Source organism: Acomys russatus, chromosome 6, assembly GCF_903995435.1.
Source record: "Acomys russatus chromosome 6, mAcoRus1.1, whole genome shotgun sequence".
Lineage (NCBI taxonomy): Eukaryota > Metazoa > Chordata > Mammalia > Rodentia > Muridae > Acomys > Acomys russatus.
The window spans coordinates 37,803,512-37,816,545 of NC_067142.1; the positions used below are offsets into that span (position 1 = coordinate 37,803,512).

The 13,034-nt window shown below is 39.5% G+C and overlaps 1 protein-coding gene across 2 annotated transcripts in view; it reads right to left on the reverse strand.

Annotated features, from left to right (window-relative positions):
- Nek7 (NIMA related kinase 7) overlaps nucleotides 1–13,034 on the reverse strand; it is a 67,129-nt gene that overhangs the window by 40,796 nt on the left and 13,299 nt on the right. Inside the window, exons 2-4 of one of the 2 annotated variants that reach the window (XM_051147513.1) lie at nucleotides 10,300–10,440; nucleotides 2,007–2,069; nucleotides 153–263 (exon numbers count right to left, since the gene is read on the reverse strand). In XM_051147513.1, the coding sequence (XP_051003470.1) occupies nucleotides 153–263; nucleotides 2,007–2,069; nucleotides 10,300–10,440 (315 nt within the window). The remainder of the gene's footprint in view (nucleotides 1–152; nucleotides 264–2,006; nucleotides 2,070–10,299; nucleotides 10,441–13,034) is intronic. The other variant, XM_051147512.1, reaches the window with a different exon arrangement.

Genomic DNA, 13,034 nt, shown 5'->3' on the forward strand with positions numbered 1-13,034 from the left:
ACTCTGCTGGGTAAGCCAACCTCATACCCATTTTCCGTCCTCAGCACATATCATAACGCTGTATATTACGCCGAGGTCATTAAAGCAGCTACCACAGCCGTTGCTTTTCACAGGCAACTCAGTCAGAAAAACAAATGAGTGCACAAATGTACCTTTATCATTCTGGAGAGGTCACCAGCATCTGCTAATTCCAAAACGATGTTCAGCTCATTCTCTTCGATGAACGATGCATAGTATTTAATTACATTTGGGTGGTTGAGTTGCTAAGGGGAAAAAAAAGTAGAAATCAAAAACTTGTATTTTAAATTCCAGAGTATTTTTAGTTTGTAATGATTTTAATTTAGCTATGACAACTCATTTTTTAATTAAAAATATCTTGACAGTGTATTTTTATAGTCAAATTTGAAACATAATTATTCAAAGTAAAACTAGGTTAAGAATAAATTTTATTTAAACATTTTATTAGTTATAATAGTATACTCAAGATTTTTTAAGTACTTCTATGACTAGTAGGCATATAAATAAATGCAATAAGTGAATGGTAGAACAGAATTATTAAATGCTCAAAATTATGTTCTTTAAAATGGGAACTGTCAAGGGCTAGAGAAAAGGCTCAGCAGTTAAGAGAACTGGCTGTTCTTCCAGAGGACCCGGGTTCAATTCCCAGCATCCACATGGCAGCTCACAACTGTCTGTGACTTCAGTTCCAGAGGCCTCAGCACCCTCACACAGACATACATGCAGGCAAAACACCAGTGCACACAAAACAAAAATAAATCATTTAAAATGAAAACTGTCATATAAGAACATTCAACTGTAAAATATCTCTTTATGCTCCTACTTTTAAATTAGAGCTGTTCCTACAAGGCTAGACTGCTGAAAACCACAACTAACATCCACTATGCAGTATCTAAATACTGTTTTTACCTCAAGGAATATAAACATAAATACACTGAACGAACCAATCTATGTGAGTTCACTAAGATTCCTCCCAAAAAACCTTACCGTGTAGAAAAATATGCAGCAATCTGTACACATTTACAATTTTTCTGTTCAAACTTTAAACTACTTAACACAAAAGAAATTCTTATCAATTATTTTCTTTGTACTTAGAAATTTATTTCCATGCTGTCTATAACAATGCTATTTCTGTTTTTAAAATCTGTGTTTGAGAGTGAGTGAGTGAGTGTGTGTGTGTGTGTGTGTGTATTTGTGTGTTAAAAACAGTAACTTCAAATGCAGAAAGTGAAAAAAACATAGTTTTGGGATACTTTGGTTAAAACTGATACATTTTAAGAACATACACCGATGCCTAATACACCAAGTTTTTCCTATTCTTTAAAGAGAAGCTCTTGCTTGTAGCCCAGGCTGTCTTGGAACCTGAGTTCTGCCTGCCTTAGCTTCCCAGGTGCTGGGAATCGCAAGTGTGGGCCATCATACCTGATTGAAAACAAATTAAAAGTAAGGCATAAGCCATTCTGTAGAAGAACGTCACCACCAACAAAACACTGTCCAGGTGACCAGAACCTTATCACGTTCTCCGGTGGCCAAGGAACCAAAACACTAACCCTGACACACTCTCTCAATTCACTTTGTCAAATCTGTAAAATGAGCTAAGAAGTGTTTGCCAACACGAAGCATCTGGGTCAGTCTATGCTTTCAGCACGACACATCTTGGCATGACACTAATATGCACTTACATGACCTGAGTAGCACAACTGGCTTACATAGGATGCTCTACTAAAAAAGTTCTCAGTGTTCTAGGCCCAAGCATCTTACGTTTTGAAAAAGTAGACTCTACCCAATATTCTGATTTAACTGTTTTACCATAAATAAAAATTATATCCTCCAAAACACACCTACTCTAACGTATGCAGTATTGCTTAAAACCAGTCTGCCACCAAGTAAGCTTTACGAATCGTTTTACTTGAAAATGTGACATTTTGATAAGTCATTTTATTAACATGCTCAAGAATATTTAAAAATAGCCATAGTTCATAATTTACCTTAAGGAGATCTATTTCTTTGATACAATCAGCACGTGCTTTGGCATCCATTAAGTCAAATATCTAAAAATGAAGTGTAGAATTACTTAATAAAACAGTGACCTATATTTTAGGCTAACATGTAAATTCTTTATAACACTATATATAGATATATATGCACACAAAATACAAATATATACATATGTAAGTATTCACATACTCACACAGATGAAAATTTTATTTGCCATGAAGGTCCCAAGGAACTTTATCATACACTAACATGAAACAATTACAAAAACCTTAGATGCTTTCCTTCCAAGGGCAAACATCTGGGTGTGTACCGGCACTCATATCTACTGCTCAAATACCCAGGATGAAGGTGATGAGCAGCAGGCTGATGCAATAATAATCTGTGCCCACTGAACAGTCAATACAGTGTATTACAGAAGCATCTCACCTAATTCTCATCTAACCCTTACAAGGCCATGTTGTAGGTGAACAAAAGGATGCTTACAAAACTGAAGGGACTGAGAAAGGGTCATGTAGCTCGTCAGTGGCGTTCACTGTTCACTGCTCCACTCCCAGCCTAGCTTGGAACCACTACTCTGCTGGCACAGACGGTGGGTTTCTAACAGGTCTGACCTGTATTCTTGACAGGGATAGCACAGCACAGAGCGGTGATGACGGATCCTTTGAAGACATGGGTGACAGAATTCTATTATGTTAAATACTAAGTACAGGTACACATGACTAAACAGTCGGACATACTATGGTCTCTGGCATTAAATTTCCATGAGAAGAGATTGGTTCCTTGGGATGCTGTAATGAAGAAAAGGAAGAAGGAAGACACAAAACAAATAACCGAAAGGATGGCCCTGTATCTCTGAAAATATGTAATTTGAAAGCTCTAAGTATATAAAAAACAATCTTTTTTTTTTTCAAATCTTAGTCTACTGCAAACTGATTAAACCTTACTCATACAACATTTTTTAAAAGTCAATGGTATTTTTAGTCATCAACTTGAATTAAGTCCTGAGACTTCACTCGGGTAGGTGTGCAGCTTGAAGGGTGAGAAAATCTGAATCGTTTTATGTAGAGAGAGAATGCTGACCACCTAGCAGTGAGTGTTGCCCGCTCTAGCACAGCCTCCTCCAGGCAAGGCTGGCTGCAGGATGAGTCAAGGGTGGAGGCACAGGGCCTCAGTACTATGATCACTGTTAGAGGAGGAGGAACACTGAGATTTGAAGCCAGGGTCTTTGAGCTAGCTCCACAGCCAGTGACTTCCCACACTGCACTGGACTTCTGTGAATTTCAACACTCACTGATAACTACTAAGTACTAAAAGAGTGTGGGCAAAGTGCCAGATCAGAAACCTGGAAAGGGAATCTCCGCATGGGGAAGGGGTAACATTAAAAGCAGGAAAAATTAGAGGCTCCTACAAGTCGGAAATAAAAGACATCTGACTCACAGAGGTGACTCTAGGCTAAGGGCACATAATTACAGCTTATATTAAGAGATGGCTTTTAATAGATATCCTTTTGAATATCTAAAGATGTACAGGCTCTACTTTTCTCACATGTAGCAGTGGTCACTGGAGGTTAAGGACAGGGTGGGGTTGGATAATGGGTAACAAGGTACGGTTACATAACAGGTATAGGTTCTGAATGTTCTAGAACACATAGACTGCAGGATGAAGACGATAACATTAATAACTCATTGTGTATTTTATTTTAAGGAGGAACTAAAAGAGAGATGTTTGCAGTTTCTCAATGAAGAAAAATTAGAATAATTATGCTAGTCTGATAACCACACATTGCACACGTGTAGTAAATTATCAATGTATGCCATAAAGATTTACAATTATGTCTCAATTAAAAACATTGTAAAAATCAAATTGAGGATATTAATTAAAAATTTAAGACAAGCATAACATTCATAAACCTACTAGGCTAAATAATTGAAGCTCAGCCCTTCCATCTACTGTAGAGACTCACACAGTTTTTACAGTAAAAATGGAAGCTGGGAGGAGCAGAAGGCAGGGAGAAAAGAGATGAGTGGAGAGTGAGAGGGCTTTGTCAGTCATAAGTCGCTCTCTACATGAGGTTTGGTAGAGAGAGGAAATAGGTTGGCTATAAATGGGCACAAAAACCAGGAATAAAAAAAAACTATTATTAAAATGTATCCAGTATTGCCCTTATTGAAGAAAAGAGGAACTTTATACACTGTTGAGGTAGGCCTCAACTATAGTTTTAAACCACTCTTGGATACATTAGATCCCATCCCATGTATACAGTATACATATATACACTGTAATATATTTACATTAAATGTTCTTATGTTTGTGTATTTATATATCTATATTTTATATATTTTCACATAAATAAATATACATATGTATGTGTTTCTGTGTGTGTATAAATCCAGATGAGCACCAGAAGAAATGGCAAATTCTTGGCTAGTGATGCATGCTGATGCTGATGCTATTCTCAGAACTGCTGGTTACAGGACTTGAGATAATGGAACCTTCTTAGGAAAGTCAGTGTTGGGTTATCACGGAATCCCTATGGAAAAACTGCCCAAGATGAACAGAAAGGAGAACGGTGGCCCAGGTGATTAAAAAGATGAAAACTCATGCAGCCAGAGACACAGAAACAGTCTCAATAACTAATGCCTTTTTTGTGGGAGAATACTTTAAAACAAGCACCAGAGAGTAAGAAGCACAGACCTTTAGAAAAAATTTACACACACATGTGTGAAGGCTACACGGAAATCACAATTACTTAGCTCAAATTGTTACAGCCAATTCAGAACTGAGTTATTTACTTATTTGTAAACAATTTATTTATTTTTATTGTACGTGCATTGGTGTTTTGCCTGAATGTATGTCTGTGGGTGTCAGATCTTGGAGTTAAAAACAACTGTGAGCTATCATGTGGTTGCTGGAAATTGAACCCAGATCCTCTGGAAAAGCAGTCAGTGCTCTTAACCACTGAGGCATCTCTCTAGCTCCCTGAGTTTTATTTTTAACTGACTTTTCAATATAATCAAAAACTGTTCTTTAAACCCTGGTAAAAGATACGTATTGCTGGCACATTTAATGTGACAACACTTTCTGAACCAAATATATTTACAAATACATTTAACTGGAAGTGTGTCATGTCTAGTCAACATGTCAAGACAAACGTAAAGGCTGAATCTTCGGAATAAATCATTCCTAGAACAGATTCAAAGCCGCCTGGTGATTTAATGAGCAAGGAAAAACAGAAAATAGAAAGACACAGGGCTTTATAATAAGAAAAAAGATGTTTTACGTAACATGCATGTACAAGAAAGGCTTCAGGAGGCATTTATTTACCATCCAAAGTTTCTTTGTGTTTCAAGACTTACTTTACTCTTGGTTAGAGCCGAAGTTATTAGTTGTGGTTAAGTAAGTATTGGCTGAAAATTTCTTGGTATTCACTGAATCATTTTTAAAGAATTTCCCTGTCACCTTCAAATTTTACCCAATAGTCATAATTAACAAAATTCAAAAGTTAATATCAGTTTATTTTCAAAAGGATCATTCATGTAACTTAATATGAACATCTCTAAAAACATTTCTAAAAACAATAATAAACTAGTAGGAAATGACACATAAAATGTAGCAAGGATACACACACACTGAGCATAATATAGACACATGTGCACACACATACAAAGAGTATAAATATCTGACCTTAAACATTCCATAAGCAAATTATCTCCGGGTCCTACTACTACTTTAAAGGACCTGAGTAAATGAATGGAGCACTTGTCCCTACACTGCGTAGCCTTGTCTTTCATGTGACAAATGTTTATTCCTCTTTCATCCCTCACACTTAAATATACCTCAGTTTTTCCCATGCTTTGCCCCAATGAAGCCTAATGTCAGAAGGTTTCCAGCCCTGTATTTAAGCTACCCGATGGCCAGCCAGAACCCACAATCTTTACTGGATAGGAAGATAAAGGAGAGCCCTGATCTGCCCCTTCTATACAAGCTTTCTGTAGTGTGTAACTGTGGTGGGCGGGAGGCAGAGCACAGTGAATCTGGGACAAGCTCTCCACCGATGATGGAAACTACTCCAACACCTGGAGCAACAGTTTCTCAGAGGACACCAGTAAGAAAGCAAACTGTGGTGGTGGCGCACGCCTTTAATCCCAGCACTCAGGAGGCAGAGGCAGGTGGATCACTGTGAGTTCAAGGCCAGCCTGGTCTACAAAGTGAGTCCAGGACAGCCAACACCACACAGAGAAAGCAAACTGGGGGGGGGGGGGGGGGGAGGCTGATGTGGAAGAAATGAAATGAAGCAGCTTGTGGGGTGAAAATGCATAGGGCCTGTGACTAAATAGGCAATGTAACCGTATACCTTCTGATGTGAGGAGCTTCTGATTCTGTGGTTAGAGTGTATTCATTAGAAATGTAAGGAACATACTTCCAACAAAAAACTGAAAATTCTCAAGAACTAATCTGAGCCCTCTATGCTGAAGAACCTGGAAAAAATGACTAAATGTGAGCAAACAAAGAGTTGAGCAATGGAGACACTGAGGACTGAGGATTAGAAAGACAAAGAGGGGTTGTAAAGTGACAGCATCCTTTTAGAATGTGTTAAAATAACCAACTAGGGTCAAATTCAGTTATGGAAACAAGTTAAAACAGGTAGCAATAAGAAGCCTGAACAATATTGAATGGCACTTGATAGGTGAGATCAACAACTAAGAATTTTAAAAGAGGGTTAAAAGAGGAAACTGGAAGACAGGAGAAAGTTAGGAGGGGATTTGAGGACTTAGAGACAGAGCGGGTAACAGAGAGAGATGCCACAGCCAGGTACAAACAGATACCGTAAGCTTAGCTTTAGAATGAGCAAGATCGTCTCAGGGAGACTGTTTTAAAAAACAAAACAAAATTCTAACAGACAAGGGAAAAGGGCGGCACCATCTTCCTCACTGGAGAGGGAGAGATTACTGCAATTGAATATGATATGAAGGGGCCGAGAAAAGCAAGCCATACAGAAGATGACTGCTGAGCCTGGGGAAGACACTTTCCCTAGAAATGGGGTGTGAGGAAGTGGGAATGCTAACCAGGCCAGACTCACTGAAGCAACAAAGGTCATATGTACTGCCCTTCAAACCGGCCCCGGGCACAGAAGCCATAGCTCAATTACTGTGCTATTATATAGTCTTCTAACTAATATTTGCAAAATGCTTCAAATCTCACGCTTTTATCTTCTTCACATTGCAAGTAACGGAATGGGCACAGGTCTTTAAAAGACTGCTTTCTGTCCCCATGTGTTTTAGGCTTTCAGATTTCTTTATAATTTCAAAAGAGCAACGAGCTCAGTACAGATGCTTCTTCCATGTACAGATACAGCAAAGCTGTAGGGAACTACTGGAACTGAGCACACAGGCTCTTAAAGGCCCAGCGGAAGTGAGCTGCATGATCGAAGACAGTCCTTAAGGATGCTGAAGGCTAAGCTCAGGGATCAGATGGCAAAGTTATAAATATTCCATTACAGAGTTTTACAGAAGCAATACTGTAGCATCTACACATTACACAGCCAAACGATTCCAGAAGGATTTTCACAGAGTTAGGAACAGTAATGGAGTTCTAAGACTAGTGACGTAGCCTTAAGATCCAGTATGTGGCTCTTTGGGAGTTTTTTGAATGTTTGTTTGAAGTCTTCACAGCACAACGTCACCTGGTTAAGCCATGCACTTCCATTGTAAGAAGAGAAGATTGCTATTTTTTAAAAATGAAGAACAGTGGTTTTCCTTGTTCAACATGAACATAATACATCACAGAAATCAATAGCATGTCTGAGATGCAAATACACTTCTTCCCACAGAGCCTTAAAAAACACTGTTCCCAATCAAATAAGCTAGGTACAGCTTTATAGCATCATTTGTCTCTTCCAAGTCAAGTCATGCTTAAACTGGGAGACACCACAGAGTCAACACTTAAAGAAGAGGAATGACAAAATCCAAACTAAACTGATAACTTCCCTCAGTGCTGGAGGTCCACAGCGCACATTGGGGGCAGCCAGAATCAAGAGGACATTGGAAGCTGAACAGAAATACAACTATAGATGTTCACTCACTCATCCTCAGCCTTCCAAACTACAAAGAGCAAAGCAAGGGCAAGGACAGTGCAGATGCTACTGTAAGAATCTAGATGCATTTACTCTCCCAAGTAGCCCCACCCCCTCCTTTCTAATTTCTAATAACAAGGTTCTGTAATTAAAAACTGACCACAGGAGAGAGCGAGGGCCCTGTTCCTTTTCCATACTTCACCAACAGTGGAAAGCAAGAAGGGAGCCAAGAAACACCCTGAATTTTATCCCTTGGCCTCCACCGCCTTTGGCAAACAGTGAGATCTTCCCTCCATGAGGTGCTAACGGAGGAATTTGGAACTGCATGTTGAGAACAGTGAAATCTGATGATGACCCCACCTAAGGATCTGAAGACAATCCTTATTTGTCTGCTTCACAAATTCCTCTTCCTGGTTTCAACTTCTCCCATTTATAGCCTGGCTTAAACTCCCAACAGCTCAGACTGACATCTTTATTTTATAAAATCTTATTTAATAGGACTCCATACCACGGGGTTTAACACACAACTGTTTTAAGCAGGCTTTGCCGCGGTAGTCAAATATATAGTGGAACTTTAATAGGGTTTTAATATGAATTAAGGAATATTTAGTAGAGGAATATCTTCCCCCGAGTCATGAGTTCCCTAAATACTGGCATCTGTATCCTATACTGCTTTCACCTATATAACCCACGCTGGTCTCAAACACAAAACCACCCCCTTGCCTCAGCCTTGTGCTGCCAAGGAAAAATTAACTAGTCCAACTTTGGAAAACAAACGAGCATTAACTTGTGGTACACAAGCATGCTCTACAGACCACCTTTTCTACTTATAGGCACAAGGGAAAAAAGAATTCCTTGCATGAACATACTAGTAAAAACCACACAACAATATTATGCAAGTATTGTTTGAGCAGCAAATAACTGTAAGCAACCTCAACAGCCACTAAATTTATAATGTGGATACTTCTGAAGAATGAGTAAAAGGCAAAAATAAAAAATATTTTAACGTATACTTCTTAAGCTGAGGCTTCAGTATAAGGACACCACTATTGTTGCACATATGTCATGTGGTTCTTTCATTTAAAATGTGATTTTTTTTTTTTTTTTGAAGTGCCAGGGATCAAGCATACTGGCTCACACATGCTAAGCAAGCACTCTCTGTAATGGCTATGACAAGCATATGGATCATATTAAAAATTAAAAAAAAAAAAGAAAAGAAAGAAAGAAAAGAAAAAAGAAAAAGAAAGAAAGAAAAGATAAACTACAAGTAGGAAATCTAGGCTTCAGAAGTTTCTACAGAAATCGGGTCTCAGAACAAGCGATAAGCCAAATGGGATATGGATGGCAGGAACCAACAATTAATTCACTTAGACAGCAAGTAAACCTGTGGGGTGCCATTCATACTTTAAAACAAAAAGACAAGTGCTTTCCAGGCTGGGGACCACCATCAGGACAAAAGGAACTTGGCAAGGCTCTGGGAAGTGGGCGTTCCTGGTATTTGCCCACACTTAGTGGGACTAGAAGACCAGGGTCAGGGCCTGGCTTGGAAGAGGAGCTGAAAAATGATCAAGTTTGAAAAGAACAAAATTGGCCGACAAAACTGATTCTACAACAACTCTAATACAGCTCGGGGACCTTCAATCATAGGTTAGTCCTCTCATTTCCTCTACCTCCTCACCTCCCCCGAGTAAATCAGACCCAGCATCATTCCACTGTGAATGTGGCTGGACAGCCATCACATGACTTCAGGAAACATGTCTTATAGCTTCTTCTGATAGTGAATAGATCCAGCGCTTCAGCTGAGACCTCCTACTACAATGTCTGGTGAGTGGAAACTCTCCCTTTGAAGTTGCCATCACCTCCAGTCATGGTTGGTGATGATGTGTGTGTGTGGGGGGGGGGCAAACAGTTGTCAACAGCTTAAAGCCTGAAAGTAGTGTTAAAACTAATCATTAATTTCTGTGTATTAGAGGGAGCATGTAATAAAATGAGAACAAGACAGATTTAGCATGGGCCTTGTGCAAAGATGGTATGGAAATCTTCACTTCTACCCTGTTTTACCTTCAAAATAAGCTTTTAAAATACACTGTTCATTCTTAGGATTCTCAAACTGGAACCCCATGACCCAAATCACTGCAGAAGTGGTTTTCCCCATCCAGTTTTTAGACATCACAATTTCACATTGATTTATACAATTAGAATCATCTTACCTGCACCTTTTTTAAAGCTACTGGTACACTATCCAAGAGACAGGATGCTCTATAAACTTCACTAAATTGTCCACGACCAATTTTCTTTTCTATTCGGAAGTTGGCTAAGGTGTTATAGCCCATATCTGGTCGTAACGCCTTCTGCAATTAAAAATAATACAAAAATATTTCAATCACACAATATACATCATGGCACGTGACTTGAGTAGACGCACATATGGTATACCACCTACAGTAAGCTTGCAAACATCCCATGCCAACGGTATTTGAATTCCTGAGAATATAGCAGGAACATGAATATACAACTTTGGTCCTGGAGGAATTTACACTAGGGGTTATGGAGGGCAGGTAATAAAATGAAATATATATGGCATATAAGAATGAGAAGGCTAAGCTGGGCATGATGGTGCACACTTTTAATCCCAGCACTTGGGAGGCAGAGGCAGGCGGATATCTGTGAGTTTGAGGCCAGCCTGGTCTACAAAGAGGGTTCAGGACAGCCAGTGCTCTGTATAACAGAGAAACCATGTCTCAAAAAATACGCCCCCCCCCCCCGGGAGGCAGAGGCAGAGGAATCTCGGAGTACAAGGTCGGCCTGGCCTATATAGTAAGTTCTAGGACCACCTCCCCACTCCCGCCAAAGAATGAGAAGGCTGAAAACATAATAAATCATGATAAAAAGGATGACAGGATGAGAAGGACTTTGAAATTTTAGGTAAGAATTTTCTGCAATTCATCTTTAGTTCATATACTATAAGCTAGTCTCAACCAAGCAAGTATTTCTATGGTCCTTATCCTCTTAAAGAGCCATTGAATTGAAATCGATACCATTCTCCCTAGCTTCACACCACACCCACCCACTCACCCCAACACACACACACACACACACACACACACACACACACACACACACACACACAGACCCCTATTCTCATCTGTCCACTAATACATGCAACAATTTTTAAATTCCTGACCATATATTAGCCTCTGAAAATCTAACGAACCAGTTGAATAAGCAAACAAATGAAATAATAAGTAAAAAAATTGTCAGTGGAAAGTTAATACTATTACATTTTTAAATAACATTTTATTGTCTTTCCAAAATAAATTACTTTATTTGTTTGTTTGTTTTTGTTTGTTTGTTTCAAGACAGGGTTTCAGTCTTGTAGTCGTGGCTGGCCTGGACTCACTTTGTAAACCAGGATGGACTCGAACTCGCAGAGATCTGCTGGCTTCTGCCTTCCCAAGGGATTACAGGAGTGCATTACTGTGCCTGGTTTATTTCATTCTTTTTTTATTTGCAAATTCGTTTTTAAAATTTTTTTCATACAATATGTTTTGATTACATTCTCTTCCATCCCTCCAGTCCTCACAGAGTTTCCCCTGCACTTACCTAAGCTGATGCTCCCTCCGTTTCTCACTTTCGTGGTCCTGCTCAAACTATGGCACCAGCCAAAGACAATATGTGCAGTAAACTTCAAACCCCTACCCAGATCTAGCCAATGGACAGGACATTCTCCACCGTTGAGTGGAGAGTGAGGTCTGACTTTCATGTGAACTCTGGTGCCCCATTTTTGACCACGTCCCCTTGATGGGGAGACCTGGTGGCACTCAGAGGAAGGATAGCAGGTTACCAAGAAGAGACTCAATACCCTATGAGCATATACAGGGGGAGGAGGTCCCCCTCAGTCACAGTCATAGGGGAGGGGAGTAAGGGGAAAGCGGGAGGGAGGAATGGGAGGATACAAGGGATGGGATAACAATTGAGATGTAATATGAATAAATTAATAAAATATTTTTTAAAAAATGAAACCAACACAAAGGAAAACAAAACAGAATACCCAAAGACAAAACCAATGAAAGGCACAACAAAACAACCATGGAGTCCGTTTTCTGTCAGTCACCTAGTCCTGAGCATGGGGCCTGCTGGTAAACCTAGTGCTACCTACTCCATCACCTAGTCCTGAGCATGGGGCCTGCTGGTAAACCTAGTGCCACCCACTCCATTGAAGAAAACAGATGGTCCCTGTCCCAGCAGCCATTAAAACAATTCCATTCTTAGCTAACATTTTTCTTTCCTCTAGTACTGCTAATCAGCCAAAACCCAGAGTAATCAGAAATGGTTTCTGCTTTCAAACAGCTTCCCAAAACACAGAGAAAAGGTTCTGCACTGGGCTGTGACTGCAGCAATCACAGTATTGGGGGAGGTACACAGTGGTGAGGCCTAAGAGAAACTAGACTTATACATTTAACCATTTATCGTCATTCTTTTGTTGATTTGCTTGACTCCACAATGATACTAATAAAGTGATTCATGGACTCAGTCAGTCATGTGGGCGTTGAGTTACAACAAACCTAAGCATTAGGGGAACAAACAGCCACTGTCATTTCTCAGGGTTATTACCCACAGCCACAGCATATTCCTAATGCTCCTCATGTTAGTAATCCACCCATATATAACATAATAAAATGGCCGGTTTAGCAATCGCATGCCCTTTTGGGGGGTAGGGGCGCTTCTTAATATTTTTGGTGTTTACATAAGATTCCGAAATTACTGTTAAGTACATCCTTCCAGCCATCTCACAGCCTTAGTACTTGCTGTAAACATAAGCTAAGGTCTCGTAAACACAGCATTCCAGTGTGTCTACCTAGTACCCCCTCTAATGAGCTGAACATTAAAAACCTATCAATGCATTCAAAGATGGCACCCATTCGTAAACAAATTACATCCAACT